Genomic DNA, 18,556 nt, shown 5'->3' with positions numbered 1-18,556 from the left:
CAATATTAGGGAAAAATGGCTCCGAACGCTGGCGAATCATGGCTTGCATCTGTCTCTGCTGCTGCTGCTCCTGCCTCTCCTGATCCAGGAGGTCCTGCAGAAGAAGTGGCTGTTCCTCTAGCAGAAGTGGCCTCTCTCGGTTCTGTTGCTGAGCTAATGGCTGAGGGAGCATCATCTGTTGGGGACCAGAGATGCCACTGGGACCAGGACGGTTTGGTACAGCCACAGTTTGATTAGATGTCTGTCCCGTCCCAAAGTTATGATTAGATGACTGACCCTGAATAAATCCTGGATTTGGTGACCCATGAGAAAAATTATGGTTCATTCGTGGAACCATGGGCAGATTTGAATTCAAAGTGTTTTCCAAGATCTGTCCAGCAGGTGTCATGAGTGTTTGTGGAATACCTGATCCATGGTTCATTTGTGTGGGTGGCAGAGATTGAGATGGAGATCCCAGAGCTCTTGCTTCAGCACTGTCTGAGCTCTCACTAGACAGCAAACTTGAGAGGACTGGGGTGGACCCAGAAATACTGCAGGAACTTACTGCTCCTTGAACAGGCAGCGGAGCAGCTCCCTGAGCATCTGGACTAGGCACAGTTGTATCTTGACTTGGAACAGCAGGAGTTTTGTCAGGGAATTCTGGGTTACCAGGTTGTGCAAGAGCCTTTTCTCCATCCTTTAACTCCACTTCAGCAACCTGTTGAGTACTTGTGGACTCAGTACTTCCATCACCTTTTTCATTTTCGTTCTTCTTTTCCTCCTGAGTGTTTGGGGAAAGTACTTCTGTTTTAATTTCATTTTCTGTAGCTGATTTCTTTGGTGGAGACTGGGTCTCAGCAGGGGCAACAGTTTTATCACCTTGTTCTTTCTGTTTGGGTTCTTCTGCCTTGCCCTGGATATCTAGTTTGTCATCAATGGGGACACTAAGGTCTAGTTCTTCATTAAACATTCCTTTCTTATCCCCCACATCAAGGTCTGGATCTGTGTATGCAATTAAATCAAATTCCCCCGATCTCAGAAGATCATCGAGGTGAGGATCATTGGTTTCCAAATTATCTAGAGTGTCCAGTTCATCTCCTTTCCCATCCTCTGTGTCCAAGTTCAGATTTTCCAAATCCTCATCATCTAAATCCTTGACTTCAACACCATCAAGGTCTTTCACATCCAAATCTTTTACAGCAGGATCATCAGGATCAAGCTTTTCTTCTAGACCATCACTTGGCTGGTTGGGAATCTGCAAGTTTGCAGATTCATCACTTGGTGCAGATGTAGACAAAGATGGTCCTGGGAATGCATCAGCAACTGGCTGACCCAGAGAACGCATTACAAGTGCAGGTGGGTTCTCAGGATTGATTTGATCCTGCTGGGACTGGGACATGTGCTCCAAACCTCCAGACATCTGCAACTGGTTTGGTATTCCTTGAGAATTGTGTCTCAGCGGTTCTGCCTGTCTTGGGCCTGGGAAATCCTGCCTGGGCAGGAACCCAGGGTGCCGCTGGTGCTGAGCTGCTGCCTCCATCACACTGGCAGCAGCAGGATTGAAGGGCAGCCTGGGCCTCCCATCAGGAGCTCTGTGACGCAGCTCGATGAACGCCTGGCCCAGGATGTTATGCTGCTGGACCGGAATTCCCTGCGGGGGAAAATGCTGCGAGATCCCAGAGGTGTTACTGATCTGTGGATTGTTCACTGGCCGGGGCATATCAATAGACAGGGATCTCCTCAGCTGGGGGGGAACTCCAGGGCGCTGCATTGGCTGCTGAGGACCAAGGAAACGTTCCTGACCCGAGGGTGGACCATGGCCACCTCCTGGAAACCCATATCTAAAATAAAGCATGAAAGGCTAAATCATCTTTTTTCTCAGTCTCACATGACTAAATAACTATTCACCAAAATGCTTTACATGATGTATTCATCAAGATATTTAAATAAATGTTTTGACTGAGTATGCTTACATTTAAATGAGCTTTATGACTACAATAAAATAATTGCTTTAATTATGTTTAATAAACAACCTGTTTTCAATTTCAGTAATAATAATGGATAGAAAACTGACAGTCAGAAATAACCTAGTAATTAAAATACATGTTAATACAATTCAGAGTGAAAAAACTCCAGTGTGTGGATTTAGAAATTACTAAAATAAATCCAGATACTGAAAAAAATTAATTTCTGAGATAACAAGGTATGTTGATACTGGTATTCATTTTACATTGCAGCATTCATTGTAAAAATGGCACAGATAGAACCTTGTGTTTGATTACATACACATTAGAAATGAGTTTATTCATTATTAAGACATCAAAAATAAAGTCTGATCTTTTACTTTTTTTTTAGAAATGCCCCAAAGCCTCGGACAACAAGATGTTTCAGGTCAACCAAGTTCGACTACTTCTGCAGTTTCTCCATTCGTATTTCTGAATAATTCCCAACAAAAGAGTGTAAAACACACATTCTAATGTTACAGGAAAACCCACTGCATGTATGGAGTTCAGGAAGGTTACCAGCTCCTGTAGATGATTTTTCATCCTGTCCAAAAAGCCCCCTTTATCTAACTATCCCTGTAATACCCTGGGTTTAAGAGAACCAAGAGCTTACCTCAGACCATGAGGTCTCATGCCCATGGTGTTCATATCTCCTGGAAACTGGGGCCTATTGAACTGCCCATCCCCAGGGAATGGCCCACGCTGGTCCTTTGGGTACATGGAGAACCTTGGCCCACCTGGAGGGACCACAGAGGACCTGATATTCCCAGGATAGGGAGGAGGAGGGCGGTTAAAAATTTGATTTAAGTTGTCTTGCTGCCAATGCTGAAGAGGGGCTGCATGGGGAGGAGCTGCTGCGTCCTGCAAGGCCTTTTCCTGGCGAACTGCGTTCTTCTTCTGCTGCTGCTGCTGTAGAATAATCTCACGTAGTTTCTGGCGCTGTTTAAAAGAAAATAAATCATTATGCTTCACACTGCAATTGACATCTTTTGAAGTGTTACACTCTGATAGGTTAAGCCTTTTGGAGGAAAGAAATCCTTCAGTTGTTACAGAAAAATATTATAAACAACCATAATCACCTCAGAAATGAGAAGGGGGGTCAAATGGTGCAAGGTGCTGGTAACACAACCTAAGATCCAGACCTCTTGTTAAAATGTATGGTGTGATCCCATTCTACCAATTAACATGGCAGCAACTCTCTTTCCCTTCTTCTATTCCAGTAATGCAGGCCCTTTCACCACAGGAGAAGTGCATTCTGAGGGACAAAGGTGACCAGAGGTCCACTGAAGAAAATTCAGCAAGAGGTTTATGCCACAGCTGCAGAATTTACTCTAACCCTGTATGATAAATACCACCAATTTTCCATTAAGTTCACTTCCCATCCCTCCTTCCAAACAAAAGATTGAGCAGCTGTCCACAAGCTGAATGTAATTCTACCTCTCAGCAAGAGCTGCTTGCCAAACATTCACAGACAGAAACCTGGAGTGAATGTGCCTCAAGAAGAGCACTGACCAAGGGAAGGATTCAGCTCAAAACATTGGCCAACTGCAAAATCAGACGTGTGGTCTGAGATCTTTGCCTGTACTCCCTTCTCCAGCCAGTGAACAAGTCACTGACATCAGCTCCACACCTCATTTGTTACAGAATAGAACTAACTGTCCTTTTAAAATGGTTTTTTCCCCTCAGACTGTAGCTAAAAGCACTATTACAGACCAACCATCTACATCTTCCGTGGCTTCAAATATAGACTTTTGCTTCTTTTCTTGGATCTTGTCCAAATTCCTTAAAAATTACTGATGTTTCTATATTCTGTATATTGCGGTTCTATCCAGGAGGACCAAACTAACATACTAAGTAAATTAAGGTAATTATCTTACATGTAGTTATGTTTAATGGCAAGAAACTTCAAGTATTAACAAGAATGGGGGAAATTCTTCTACTTATAGTATTTTAATACAATCAGAATTGAACATTATTCTCACCTGTCTTAACTTCTCAGTATCTCCTTGAGACATATTCATGGTATTCTGTGTATCTGTTACTCCCGTGGTGGGTGCTGGGCCAGGAACTTGGGAAACTTTGGGAAACTGTTGTCCTTGAGAAGTCATTGGAGAATTTCCGGATGCACTGAAGGTGCCCTCAGATCCAGGCCGTGGCTGTTCGGCAGCATCGTGGACCAGCTGACCAGTTCCAAAAGATTCTGGCTGAGGTCTTGGAGTCATTGGTGGCTGATCATATGGGTCACGTGCTGGAGTAGCTGCACCATGGCTAAATGAATCCGTTATTGCAGGTCCTGCAGACCTGGCAGTTTGAGAACATGGATCTGATGGCCTGACAAAAGTGCCCTGCAACCTGCTCTGTGGTGTCTGCAGGAAAGGATCTCTATTTGGTATTAGTCCTGGCCTTGTCATGGCAGGTCTGTTAAAACTCTCAGGAATCCCTGGCCTTGGGGTTGCTGGCTGCTGAGAGTAAGGATCACTGAGAACTGGCCGTGGTGTTCCAGGAGGTTGGGCATATGGATCAGAATGTCTCTGATTTGCTGAGGACTGAGCAAACAGATCTGCAGGCTGAGCGGGTCTTGGTGTAGGTGGCTGCTGCATATATGGATCCACTGTGCTGGGACGAGGAGTTCCTGGGGGCTGGGCATAAGGATCAGCAACTGGCAGAGGAGTACCTGGAGGCTGGGAGTAAGGGTCCTGAGAAGCTGGCCTTGAAATGGGCCCAGACTGAGGGAAAGAATCACCCTGCTGCCGCACTATCCGCGGCGGATGGGCAAAAGGCTCCTTTATTGCGGGGTGGGGAGTGAGGGGAGGCTGGCTGTAGGGATCATTGGCCTGGTTATGGGAAAAGTTATCCACCGGCCTCGGTGTCAGAGGGGGCCTTTCATAGGGATCAACAGCAACGCGCCGTGGCGTGGCTGGCACGGATGAGTAAGGATCTTGTGGGGACTGAGGAGGGCGCAGAGGAGTTTTGAAAGGTCCAGGGCTCCCATCAACAGGAGCAGGAGTCGGAGTCAATGGAGGCCGTGCATAGGCATCAGCAGAGGTTACTCTCTGTCTCTGAAACGTGTCAGTCCTAGGAGCTGGCTTAGTAAATGGATCACTGCTTCCAGCAGCTAAAGGTACCTTCCCTGACTGCTCCATAACTATGGGTGACCGTGGGACCCCCAATGGTTTGGAGAACTGCTCTGATGGCATGACAGGCCTGGGTGTGTCTGGTGGCTTTGCATAGGGATCGCTGCTACCTGGAGATGAAGAACATGAGTCCCTGACTGGCGAAGGCCTGCTTCCCGACGGCTCCCGAGATATGGATGACTGTGCTGCACAGGAATCTAATGGGGCAATGGTGTTCCTCCTAACAAAGTTCTGGTTAATGGGCGCTGGTCTGGGTGTTCCCACCATTTTAGCATATGGATCCATTGGAGAAGGAGGCCTTGTGTTTGTGGAACCTGGAGAAAACATCTGTTGTGATGATGTCTGAGGAGTCTGAGACTGAGACAGTGAATCGTGTACTGGGATTCGGGTGGGAGTGGGAGGTGGGGCTTGCGGCTTTAGGAACACATCATCTGAGGACGCTGATGTAGGCGTAGCAGGGAGCTGTTGCTTTGTGAACAGATCCTTATGGAATGTCTGTTGTGCAGGAGACATATTTCCATTGCCAGTCTGCGGCGTTAAGGGGCTCTGGATCCCACTGCTGGGTGTGTCTGAGCCAGACTGGTTCAGGAGCTGCTGTGAACTGAACTGCTGCTGCTGCTGTTGCTGCTGCTGTTGCTGCTGCTCATTTTTCACTTGTTCCAGCTTCTGTGTGGCTTCTATTTTGGCCTGCTGCTTACTTTTTTGCCGCATTTGCTGTTTTAAGATTATGAGGAAAAACATTACACTTCTTCTAAGTTTAGGGTATACAAAGTCTTTCTAATGACTGAATCTATAATTAAAACTTTAGGACACAACCAATATCAATTACAAACAAATGCAGATTTTAAATGCAATGGGAGCAGAGAGTCCAGCCATTTGTAAAGTTCAATTACCTTGGTAAATGCATCTTGCTTGCCTGGGAATAAGAATTTCCCAGGTTGCCTAAAGAGCATCACTGCTTTCCAACCTTATACTCTGGAGACAAAGGTTACTGACATGCAGCACTGGTGTAGGCTCTGAGAGACACTCAGCCCCATGGGAGGCAGCAGTCTGCAGGACAAGGTTACTGCAATACAGGATATGTAATAAAAGCCTACTGCACTAGCCAGCCATGCAGAGAAAGAACAACCTATTTCTATAATACATGGGATTTAAGAGTCAAAATCTATTTTTTTTACAAGCAGCTTGTTTTCTGCTAACATCTATTTTCTTCCCAAGCAGAATGGCTGACTTTACACTCTTCTACAAAGAAAGATTCAAATTGATTTTATTACATCAGATTCCGACAACACAATAAAAAGAAGGAAGAAAATAACAAAACGCCCTAAGTGCTACACACCTGTCTGAATTTCCATTCCTGCTCATGTTCCGATTCCCTCTGTTTTAATGGATCTTTAAAGAGGTCGGAGTCGATGCGTGAGCTGGAATCAATGCTATCCTGTTGCTGCTGCCTTTTCATGGAGTCATTTGACATCTGTACTTTATTGATGCGCAAAGCAGTTCTATTATCTCTGGCTTTTTGCTGGAAAAAGAGAAAAAATGCAGTTAGCCTTATTTTCTTCTACTGAGTGTGCACACTGCACACTGTTATTCCTACAAAATCTATCACCAAATTATTTGTAAAGCCTGTTTTAATCACACACATCCTTGTGGAAATGACATTACGCACCTCAAAAATAATTCCAAACAGAAAATACTTCACCTCTATAGAAATTCTGTGTTTAACATATATGGAGGGAACTAAGAGGTTACTAGCAATTACTAAATTAGTAAACCTATTAGCAAAGCTTTTCTATACAGGAGAGTGTCTGTTCCAGGCACTGTGCTGTGCCAAGAAATCATTAATCCACCAGTTTACCTTTCAAATCACATATTGGTGTGGTCTACAATGTGAAGACTGAGCACAGCAGATGATGTTTGGATCAATAAAGGCCCCTAATATGGAGAACATCAACGACAAGAAAAATACAGTCTAGTCCATTAAATGACCTCTAAAGATCTGAGTCTGTTAACAGTTAACAGTATAAACATAGGACATGGGCTTATGGATCAGGAAAAACTGTACAGAGACACAGCAATTCCTCTTCAATGAGGCATTTTACAGCCATAGTGACACTTTAAAGTATCTAATGGAAGTTTCAAAGAGCCTGTTTTACCACCAATCTAGGATGTGATTTCTTTTCTGAACCAAACCCCCACATCCTCTTTTTCACAAATTTATTTGCAGCTGTCAAGTAGGAGTTGACTAGAGGAAAAGGCTTTAATACTTCCCCCCCCAGCAATGAAACAGTGACATGGATGAGAGCACCCATGTCACAGCAGCAGAAAAATCACTGTCATTTTCCCCTGTAAGTGATAGGACTGTGCATGCTAAGCAAAAAGCCTATAGTAAAAAAATTACTAACACTCCTCTGCATTTCATTTCAGCCTTTACTCAACGCCTCAGAGTGCAAGTCCCTCAGGAGAGGCACCACAGCAGCTTCTTGTGTGCACAATGCCAGGAACTCCAGCAGGAGCTGCATGGCAGGAGCACAAGAACTGTTCTGAGATGAATTAACCACATCTTGCTTTAATAATAATTACATTATTATGATTAGTATCAGTGTGAAAACCGGTGTGCAGGAGCCTGCACTCTCCTCCTGAACATATGGGAAATAATTTTTGCTGCTGACTTTTGGATACCCATCACAAGGATAGGACTGCATTTTTTAAGAACAATGAAAAATAAAGCAATCAGTAGTAGAAATAATTGTGAAGTGGTAAATGCCACCCATTTAAGTGGGTATTATCTTATAAATAACTACAAAGAAGGAATCACCAAGATTAACTATGGCACAGGCAAGATGACATAAAGCTCCAAAGGTGCTAAAATTGCAACACTGAATAAAAAGCAGAATAACGATGATGCCTCAGTGATACAAAGAAGAAACGAGAGAATTATTCTTTCAAGTGGAAAGGGTTTCAGGAAGATCAAGAACTCCACTTCTCACACTTAGTTTGGGATATGATTTATACTCTTAAAAGTTGTCAGAGATAAGGGGAATTTTTAAATTTGGACAGCAGGAGATAAGGGCAGTACTACTAAATTCTGAGTCATCAACATGCAGAGGAATCAAGTTCGATTACTGGTGGGACTATTTGAAAAAAAGGGCAGGTAGGGGAAGGCTAAGAGACCAAAAACTGCAAAATTCACAGAGAGCTGTGAAGTGAGAATGATCATCCAATCGCTGCTATGAAGAAACAAAGACAAGAACCAGGAGAGAATGGAGGTGTGCCAGGAAGTTAAAGAAAAGAGTATCTGCCAACAATGGTAGGGAAGGTCCAAAAGAATCAATAATATCGGTTCTGAGATTTGGATGTACACAGGCTTCAACAGAGACGTCCACAAAGCGTAAGGGTCACCCCATTTGAATGGCAGACGTTCTGCAGGATGGAATCAATGACCATGTAACTCCACACAGCTGCTAGAAATATCTGTGTTCACTTGACTCAGATGTGAAGAAGGTGAATTATTTTGGAGAGAGAAATGGAGTCTTTCATGCTCCCCACAAAATGCAAGATATCAGAAGAGTTTCCATCACCAAGCAATACAAGAGAGTAAGCAGAGAAGGGGAACACTAAAGCAGGAACACAAGGAGTAGAAGTAAACAAGGAAAGCAGGGATGCGAGCACTGACACCTCTGGAATTGTTAGTTCAATGGCTGAAAGACTTCAGCAACTCTAATGGGGAAAAAAGAAGAGTCCAGTGAGAGGGGATGATGAAAGGGAGAGGAATCTCACGATCAGTTGCTACTATCCTTCTGAATAAACCAGTGAGATTCTGTGTAGAAAGAGACAGAGCCAAGAAGACTTGAGACATGAATCAAATGCAGCTGAGAGGCAGTGGAAGCCACAGATCTTCTCATCACAGCTGATGTCTTTAGGTTGCACAGTACTAATCGAGTTTATTCCAAGAATGACAAACAAAGAATGCAGGTAGAAGTATTCAGATTCAGAGGTCAAATTACAAAGGTACTCTTGGAGTAAGGGAGCTTCCACTAAATCTACAACTTGTGTTATTAAAAACAAAAAAAACCAAAACAACATAATCTTATAAATGAAATATATGTTTGCTGGAAGTATGCAAATGCAGGTGGGAATTTTTCTTACCACATAGGGAGCCCTCTCCTGAGAGCTTGCTTTCCTCCATAGTTTAGCAATCTGCTTCACTCTTGTAGCCCAGTCTGCAACCAAAAAATGTGTCAATACACAAGGCTACAATTAGTCTATTTTAGATACTTCCAATCAAGATACACCGATTACTGCAAATTACCAACGTGATTCAGTAAATCACTCACCTGGAAATTCTTCCTTCAGGTTAGGGAAGTTGATATTTGTATAGAGAACAGGTGCTACAGTTGCCGTTTCACCCAGAGCTTCTTCTTTCTCCCACTTCAGGGTGCTTCTTTGAGCATTGGACATGGTATCGCCTTCACCTTCCAGGGGTGGAGCAGCTGGTGCCCATGAGCTGTTGGGATCACTCACCATTGGACTGAATGCTGGATTCTTATCCCTGACAGAGGAGAAAAGGGGGTTGTTTTATAGATTGTATCAAAAAAACAAAACAAACCCTCAATTAGCAGTACTTATTCTGTTTGCTGTATCAGTAGTGAACATGCTGCAAGAATATACAAGGTTTTGAGGTGGCTTTCAAGAACTAATAATATCACAGTATTAGTAACCAACAACACTGCCCAGTGTTTTTGTTACTCGTACTTTATTTTAATGCTAAATACGATAAACATCTTTTATTCCCTATCTGGACTTACCTGGCATCACTGTATGGCTGCTGGGTAATGGGAGAGAAGGTGCCCAGCCCACCTCCAGCAGCCAGGGCCGTGTGAGGGAGATGAGGGTTGGGGCCAATCAGACCATTCATGAGGGGCACTCTTGGAAACGCATTCTCCCCTGGAAGTAAGAAGTTTAAATTACTGTTTTAAAGGGTGACTGCTTCTGCAGAGGTGGAACCTTTCACTGAGAAAACAGTGTCTACTCTAATGAAAAACTAATTGCTTCAAAATTTTACAGTGCTGACTTTACATTTTTGGGAAAGATTTTACATCAGTTTTAAATCATTCCCTATAAGCTTAAAGGATTCTTTTCTACTGTATCACATCCCTACACATATTTTTTTTTTCTCATCTAAAAATAAAACTTTTTTCAAAAATGGATTTCCAAAAACTTTGCAGCAGCCCATGCCACACTAGTGCACTTTATATTGAGGTAATACACTTAAAAGCTAATGGTCTTCATATTTGTTACACCCAGATCCAAGCAGCAAGCCATGGAGAAGGTGGGTTTTCAGTCCTTGCAGGATTATCATTAGCCACCTGAATTAAACATCTCCTCTTCTGAGACTCCTGAGCATTGTACCAAAGTAAGCCTCATTATCTACTAACTCCCTAATTTGTAGCCAATGAAACAGATAACTCTACTCAAATGAGCATTAGCATTTTCTAATTAAATGTCCAGTCTAGCAGCACGAAGGCAGAAAATGTTATTTATTTGATTACAGTATTACAAATGTGGCACAGGCGGATTCATTCCAGCAGATGGTATTTGCAGATGTTACTACACAGAATTAACTCTGGCCTTTAGATCCCATCACTTAAGTGGATTGTAACTGTTGCCCCAGTACTTCCTTAAAAGCACAGAAGTAGCTCAGGAATCAGATGCATCTGCAGGATGACACTGTATCATTCTCCCATTTTAGAAGACTCTTTCTGATCTGAAGGTTATATAAGCTATGCAGCAACTGCAGTTGTAAGCAACACAAAATATAAGAGAATGCACTTTATTATAGCTGGTAAACACAAAATTTAAGAGAATGCACTTTATTATAGCTGGTAAACACAGTAACTGTGAAGCCCTGCCAAACAAACAGAATGGAGAGTCAGGCCTCTGGTTTGCACTGTGTGATCACATCTTGATGAGAAGAGAGCAATAATTTTATTTGAAATAGCTGAAACTTGATGCAAGCTGCCCCATTACTGAAGGATTTATCTCACAGAAACATGTGGATCATTCCACTGTAATAGAACCACATTGTGAATCTAAAACTTTGTCATCGTGGCAGTTCCCACAGGGAGGAGCTGAACAATCTTACAGAGCTCAAATACTGGAGTTATCTCCAAGTACTCAAGTAACTGGGAAACAGACACTGCTACCTATATTACCTTTTGCTTTAAATCAACCCATTAGTTACTTTAAACACTGTCCTTTCTAAGAGTTTTTTAAGTCCTTCATTTTTATGAAAATTGATCCAACTAGGAAACAAATCACTTTTCTTCTTATGGTTAATTCACTGGTCAAATCAATTTGCATAGTACTTCTTGTAGTACCACTATAAAGGAATGGGCACTCTTTACATGAGCTCACGGAAAACCCACTGGAGGTGATGTCTGATGAGAAAAGGAGCACATTCAATTATACTCACACATACTGCTTAAAAAAATAGCTCTACTGGTAACAACAATAAATAAAATCAATCTGTCCCTTGCCTTCAATATAAGAAAGAATATGCTCTATCAAGTCATGATAATTTTAGTAGTAATGAAGAAAAATAAAGTATAATTTCCAAGATAAATTTTAAATTAAGTTAACCTCCTCCCTATTAGGACTAGCTAATATATTAAACTGCATTCTTACAGAAATTAAGACTCAGTAAATCAGTGTTACACAGACTCTTGCCTTACCCTTGAGGAGTTACTCAAAAGTAATTAAGGAGTGAAGTCAGGAGAGAACACATGTTTTATCACAGACTAATTTTCAAACCATGAAAGTGTCAGCTAAAATAAAAGCATCGGTATGTCAGAAAAATCTCAAATAACTGTCCTTTCTATTAGCAATATTTACATGCATGTTAATCACATACTCCCTTCAGAACCGGTTTAGAATAGTATTTCACAAATTAACAATGGCAGATTCCACAATTTTCACAGCGTAAGGTGTGTCCTACTTCCACATCAGCATCTAAAAGGTGCACAACTCTCCTGCTGCTCACAAAAGCACCAGAGGAACATACCTTGGCTGTGCAAAGACATGAGCTGTGGTGGGGGAGGAGGCTGTGGTAGAGGAGCTGGCTGTGTGGCTGCTGGACTCAACACAGCTGTGAACAAATCTTCAACATCCTTTCCTCCCAGCTCTGAAAAAAAAAAACTCTGCATGAGTTGCTGGCATTGCTTGTGAACTGTGTTCCATAAAAGACAAGGAGAATCAGAACACGTACCTGGGATTTTGTACAGTTTGCCAAGAATAGCACCTGGACAAAGTAAAGGCAACAAAGGTTAAGGAATCATCAGAGGAAGCAATAAAAGTAATTGTGCAACCAAGTCCAAACAGGTCTGTTACAATATAGAGATGTGCATTTGTGGGGAAGAAGAAAGAAAATATCATTTCTATTGAAGTTCTCTAGAAGGCCAAAATTAAGGACAAAAAAATTACCATCTGTGACCATTTTGTCTAGTTCTGGACTGAGGATTCCATCCAACTGCTCTTCACTCAGTGGCCGTGAGCTCTGGTTGACGTTGGGCTGAGGCAGAGAAGAAGGATCATCAGAGATGGGGCCAATATCCAATCCAGCTGGAGGAAGAAAGAACAGTAAGTCAGACATAAATAGAAAACTTTATTAGTATTGAAAAAAGAGCATAAACCCTGTTTTGTTCCCCTAGAACTGAGCTGTCAACTAAACCAGGAGTTTCTATTATTTGAAAGGCAAGGCAAAACAAAACATTGGTTAGAAAACGTAAAAAAACCTTCCCACTCTTTACCTCCAGTTTATTGTATTGTTTGAGGAATGTTAATCAAATATAATGCAACAGGAAGAATGGGAAGTAAGACTACTGAGTTCAGGTTCAGCATGGTTTTGAATGTATAGGTTTCAGTATAGAGTTCCACTTTAACAGTTTTTCACACTTTGAAAAGAATCACGCCAGCAGTAAACATGGTTCATCCTCATGTACCTTAAGGTTCACTTCAAATGTTCTTCACTTGAGGTATTACAAAAAATATCTACTGAAATGCTGTGTAGCCAATATAAAAAAAGCTATAAAAGTTTCTATTTCAAACACAAATCCTGACTAGTATGGGTTACATCAAAGTGATTTGTTGGCACTAAGAAAACATAATTCACTACATAAATTTCCTAACATCCCTTACAAGTCAATAAATCTCTCAAATGAGAAAAATCTGGGAAAAAAGAACTATATCCCACAGCATTTAAAATATATTTCTGTAATAGATACCAAAACTCCCTGAATTTAAAAATAATGAAATATGCCATTCTACTTATTCTCAACCTTTGATATAGAGTGATGAACCATTATCCAGTGAAAACAAAAGGATTGATGCTGACTGCTTTAATCATGCTTTAGTATACTCACATTGGTAAAAATGCTGTTCATTTACATAATATACCACTATGATAAAAACTACATACTACTACAGGAAGTAATATTTACAGTGGCAACAAGAAAATGCATGGGTTTGTATCATGGAACACAAAAAACTAAGGAAGGTTTTCAAAAGCTGTAAGCAAAACTCGATGCAGGACTCTTAAAGGCAGAGTGAAGAGTTTAGAGGTTGTGTTAGACTCAAACACCACAGAGTGGAAAATGAAACATGAATCAGTGACACAGCAAAGGAGAAGTAGTTTCTACACATGCAGTTCTTTCAGCTAAAACCACTAGGAAAGAGGGCTACTGCTAACCATGGATCATCCATTGTTTAGATTCTTACCAAATGGGGAGGGTGAGTTCTCAACCTGGAAAGTGCATAAATCAAGACCTACAGGACCCAAACCAGATAAAATGGATGATTACAACACGAAAACAAAAAAAAGAAAAGAAAAAGCTGCATGCTGAAAAAAGCTACGCAGGTATGAGAGACAACGGCAGCTACATTTTATCCTCTCTTAAGCAGCAAAGCAAAGAGCCAAGTAAAAACAAAATGCTGACAAGGTTGGGCATTTTTATGGTAGAATAAACCAAAATTGTTCCAAACCAAGGTATTATTAAGATATGAAAATTGTATCTGAAACGACCTAGAGCATGACCTACAGATACAGTACAACAAATATTTCTATAATAAAGAAGAAAAAAAAAGGCAACAATTACTGGAGAGATTCTATGGACATACACACCTGAATGATCTCCAGACTTTACCAAATCATCAGAAAGTATTCCAAGAATATCATCGTCAGTATTTAAGACCTCAGAAAGATCAGCTAAAGGATCATCGGTGCTGCCTGTAGAAGATGCAATAAATAAAATCAACATTTCTACATCACTCTGGTGATGCTCTTGAGCTGCAAACCCAAACACTGATGTACCAGGCTCTAAGGGCCTCCTAGAGTGGGTTAAGCTGCAAGTGTTCCTAGGGTCAGAGACTCTGCTGACCAGCATCCCCTCCCTGCCAGGACTGAGCCATCTGCACGTGCTTACGTTGTTAGTGGTTTTAGAAGTGATAATGTAATCATATAATGTGAAACAAAGACTGGATGATTTCAGGGGAAAAATAATCCCAAAATCTACTCTGAACCTGCAGCCTCTACAACACAAAGGCCCATGAATGTGTAAGTCAACAAATGCTTTTTATATAGGACACAGCCCACTGTGTTCTACACATCTAAAAAAAGTGGTTTTTTTAAAAAAAAGGTAGATCAGTTCTTTTACCACCACTCTCCTTCTTAATACAGAAGTGACTAGTTACTACACCCTGATAGGGAAGTGAAATCTAAGCGTAAAAAGAAAGAGTCAATAAATGGAAATTGCAGATGATACTTTTAAGATCAGAAGAAAACCTGAAGGCGTGAGAATGGCCAGAGGTAGAAATGTCATGGTTTTTTGCCATCTAGGAAAAACTGGCCTGGTCTAGCAATAAATTCTTTAATATTAAATAATAAATTCTGGATACTATTATCTTCTTGACCTCCAATTCATTAGAGAGGAATTATTCCAAATGGCCCATCTGGTTTTATTAACTAGTTGTTTTGGACTATTACAGATGTGCAACATTTGCAAAAAATGTTTGACAAACAAATAAAAGCTGAGAAAAATATTTTTCAGTAAAACTGCAGACTGTCATGACTACATGAGCAAACACTGCCAGACCAATGAAATATGATGAGATGGCAAATACAAATTAAAGAGAAAAAAGGAGTTAATACAAATCATAAAATATACAACGTGGAAAACAAACACATGGCCAGGTTGAAGGAGACCAGAAAGCCAAAGAACACACACATCTCACACATACACAGATATATTTCCCATTGTTTCAAGCCAACTACCCCAGGAGAATACACAGCTTAATTCAGACCCTGGTGCCAAGGATTCACTTCTATCATGAGGCTACTTCCCAAGCTGCTAAGTTTAACAACGAATTACAAGCTCCTTCTGCTGATTTTCAGAGACAAACCTTTTCCCTTCTTCCATTACCAAGTCAAAATGAAAATTACTTTTCTTCACTTGACTATTTTTATTCTTCACTTTTACTTCTGTAATGCAGACAAGGTGAAACCACTCTAATTAAATCAGGTTTTATATTTGCCACTCAGCAAGATGGATTAATATGCCAATGCAGACCAGTCCATTTAAATGTATGTACAAAATACAGCTCCTATTGATACCAGCAAAACTATCTAAAAGTGCCTCAAAACCACAGCACTTGGCAGGCATAGTTATTTTGTGTACCTGACAAAAAGTACTGTTAAATGTAAGGCTCTCAACAGAACGTAGTTGTTGGGGTTTGGTGGGTCGTTTTTTGGGGGATTTTAAAGTTTGTTTTGGGTTTTTCAGATACTTGTTTCCCTTCTGGCAATTTGGTCTAATTATGCAAGTAACACCAGGCACCACAAGGTGATGTAATTACTTGAGCAGGCTGAAAGATTGATTTTAGCCCTTCACTTTCCTGAATTCCTGCTTGAAGGCAGGTTAAGTATCAGGGAGAAAAAAAGCCCATGAAGGAAGCACTGGGACTGTGTTAGCAGCCTTTAATTCTTCTCTAGTATTTTATGTTACCGGCGCTTTCCTCCATAGCCCTTGTGCTCAGGAACAGTCCCTAAAACTTCAGCTTCTAATTTGAACATAAATGTATTGTGTAAGTAGCTGGGAAGAGCTCAGGTGAAAAGATGTAACATTTAAAGATGAAACGTTTACCACCTGTAGCTACCAACTGGCCATGAATAAATTCAGGCTTCAAATTAGAGGGTCTCTAACTATGAAGGCAATCAGATTCCACAGTGGCCTTCAGATGAGATACACTGGAAAAACCATCCTGCTTTCAAACTGGAGTTTGTTAAGACTATAAAAAAAGACTTGAGTGCTGGTGATAGAAGAGGGATGGAGTCTATAACCCATAAAATTCACAGAAGACATCTAATCTAAAGCAAGTTTTTACTTTTTTTCTTCTCTTTTTTTCCTTATTTTAATTCTATGTGTATTAAATATTATCTTGGAAACAACGGAATCACTTGAGTCAGCTGCTTCAGATCACAATCAATAGCTGGTTGACATCTGCTGCCAAACAAATAGCTCGATACTGCTCATTAATTTGACTCTTTTCAGAATGGAGATGAAAGCCAAGACAAAGCAAAAAGGAAAATAATTTGCTTATAATGCTGGATCTCTAAGAGTACAGTTCTAATGCTATCTTGTGATCCTGATCCCTCAAATGCAGTTACTTTTGTTTATTTATGAAATTCTAAAATCATAAAAATGCTTCTCCCAAGGGTTGCAGCCATCCCAAGATGTTTAATCACACAGTAACGTTTCTGGCTATAAAATGTCCCAGCAGCACCTGAATCAGTTGCAGAGACTCAGAAAACTCCTCTCTTTTTGTCTAGGAACAATTTCTTTAGCATTCTCTGGAGACCCCACTTGAACAGATGACTTTTGCAGCACTTCCAGTAAAAAATACAATGAATTTAAGCTATTTCAAACTAAAGGAAAGGTCACATTGCCAGAGCCTTCACTAACACACCTCATCAAGTGGCCTCTTTTCCATCAGGGACACACAGGTCAGGAAACTCAAGAGAGAGGCAGACAGTCCTCAGAATGCAAGAGATCCAAATCAACAGCTTCAACTTCACCCATGAACAGACAGGGAGACTCATGAGCAAAACTCTGCACTGTGCTCCAGCACTTGGAAGTGATTTTAAGGGTTGCTGCCATTCAGAACAGAGTGCATAGAGTGCCAGGTGTTACAAAAACACAGGAAAGGTGACTTTTCTAACTGAAAATAAAACCAGCAACCGGACAAAAATCAGGGCTGGGAGCCTAAAGCTCACTTCAGTCACATTCTCTAGAAATTAATAGTAAAAACACGATTCCCAAACCCCTCTTCTGTCCAGCTCTGCCAATCCTCATCACTACTGCAATTTTAGCTAGTGAAAGGTTCAGCTACTCTTAACCAAGGTGTGAGAACAAATAAATCACAGAACATGACCCTGAAATGCACTGTCAGTTCAGGAGCAGCCTGAACACTTTGCTGCCCTCCCCAGCAGTGCTACAGACCTGCTGGAAAGCAGAGCATAGTCACTTCTTTAGATGCTTGAGAGCTCTCTGGAAGATAAACATATCTAACCCTTAATCCTGGGATTACACAAGTGGAGTTTACAAGAGAAAAATATTTTCTTTGTGGAAAAGACCTGTGCAATTAAGGAAGGACTCTCATGGGAGTCAGAAATCCTTGTGGGAAGAAGTAGTACCGTAGGAAAACAGCACAGTTGGTGACAACAAAGTCCTGCAGGCCCCCAGTGCAGGGAACAAACAATTCATGTTGTTCCTGCTTCACAGCCAGGTCTGTATAGGAGTGATGAAAACATCACAGGTGCCCTGGGACACTGGTCTCATCTGCAGCTCCTCTGTAACTCCAGCCAGAAGGGAGCTCAGCAATCAGCCAGTGAACCAGGGCTCCTCACACAGGGGGATGCTATTGTGGACATAACTGTGTCCCACAAAGTCAGAGACGAAGAGTTAAGAATTGCACTGGAACTGATCAATACCGGCAGATGACTTCACCCACTGGTGCTCTAAGTACAACAAACAGCTTCCATCTGGACACAATTTTGGCTGGAAGTCTGAACAGTTGCAAGACAATTGTGGAGAACATTTCTATGGCCAGAAAGCACGGTCCTTTGAGTGTCTCACATGTCAAATGGGGAAGATAGGTTATCCACTAAAGCCATTGCTAGTGATTTATTTATTAATAGCCACCTCTTTATTACTTATTTCTGAATAAAAAGAAGAAGAAATTACAAAGTTTTACAACTCTGCTTTTTTATGAAGAACTTCCAAACTTTGGAAAAATAGATCATTAAATTAACATCAACTTCATGAATTTCTGAAGCCCTGTACTACCATAGCACATGAACACATTAGTGACTTCAATCTTGCAGTTGGA

At 41.2% G+C, this 18,556-nt stretch overlaps 1 protein-coding gene across 9 annotated transcripts in view; it reads right to left on the bottom strand.

Annotated features, from left to right (window-relative positions):
* The window catches only part of KMT2C (lysine methyltransferase 2C), a 193,429-nt gene that overhangs the window by 26,612 nt on the left and 148,261 nt on the right, over positions 1-18,556 (bottom strand). For 7 of the 9 annotated variants that reach the window (XM_042044205.1, XM_042044206.1, XM_042044211.1 and 4 more), the window contains 12 exons: positions 14,295-14,399; positions 13,892-13,939; positions 12,599-12,736; positions 12,384-12,416; positions 12,180-12,299; positions 9,925-10,063; positions 9,454-9,668; positions 9,266-9,339; positions 6,456-6,638; positions 3,965-5,830; positions 2,596-2,921; positions 1-1,820 (listed from right to left, as the gene is read on the bottom strand). In XM_042044205.1, the coding sequence (XP_041900139.1) occupies positions 1-1,820; positions 2,596-2,921; positions 3,965-5,830; positions 6,456-6,638; positions 9,266-9,339; positions 9,454-9,668; positions 9,925-10,063; positions 12,180-12,299; positions 12,384-12,416; positions 12,599-12,736; positions 13,892-13,939; positions 14,295-14,399 (5,067 nt within the window). The remainder of the gene's footprint in view (positions 1,821-2,595; positions 2,922-3,964; positions 5,831-6,455; positions 6,639-9,265; positions 9,340-9,453; positions 9,669-9,924; positions 10,064-12,179; positions 12,300-12,383; positions 12,417-12,598; positions 12,737-13,891; positions 13,940-14,294; positions 14,400-18,556) is intronic. The other 2 variants (XM_042044207.1, XM_042044214.1) reach the window with 1 other exon arrangement.

Source organism: Corvus kubaryi, unplaced genomic scaffold, assembly GCF_017639235.1.
Source record: "Corvus kubaryi isolate FWS band 111438036 unplaced genomic scaffold, C.kubaryi_AGA036_p1.0 37398, whole genome shotgun sequence".
NCBI classification, from domain to species: domain Eukaryota; kingdom Metazoa; phylum Chordata; class Aves; order Passeriformes; family Corvidae; genus Corvus; species Corvus kubaryi.
The sequence above is the reverse complement of the archived record's forward strand: the minus strand, read 5'-3'. Positions and strand labels throughout refer to the sequence as shown.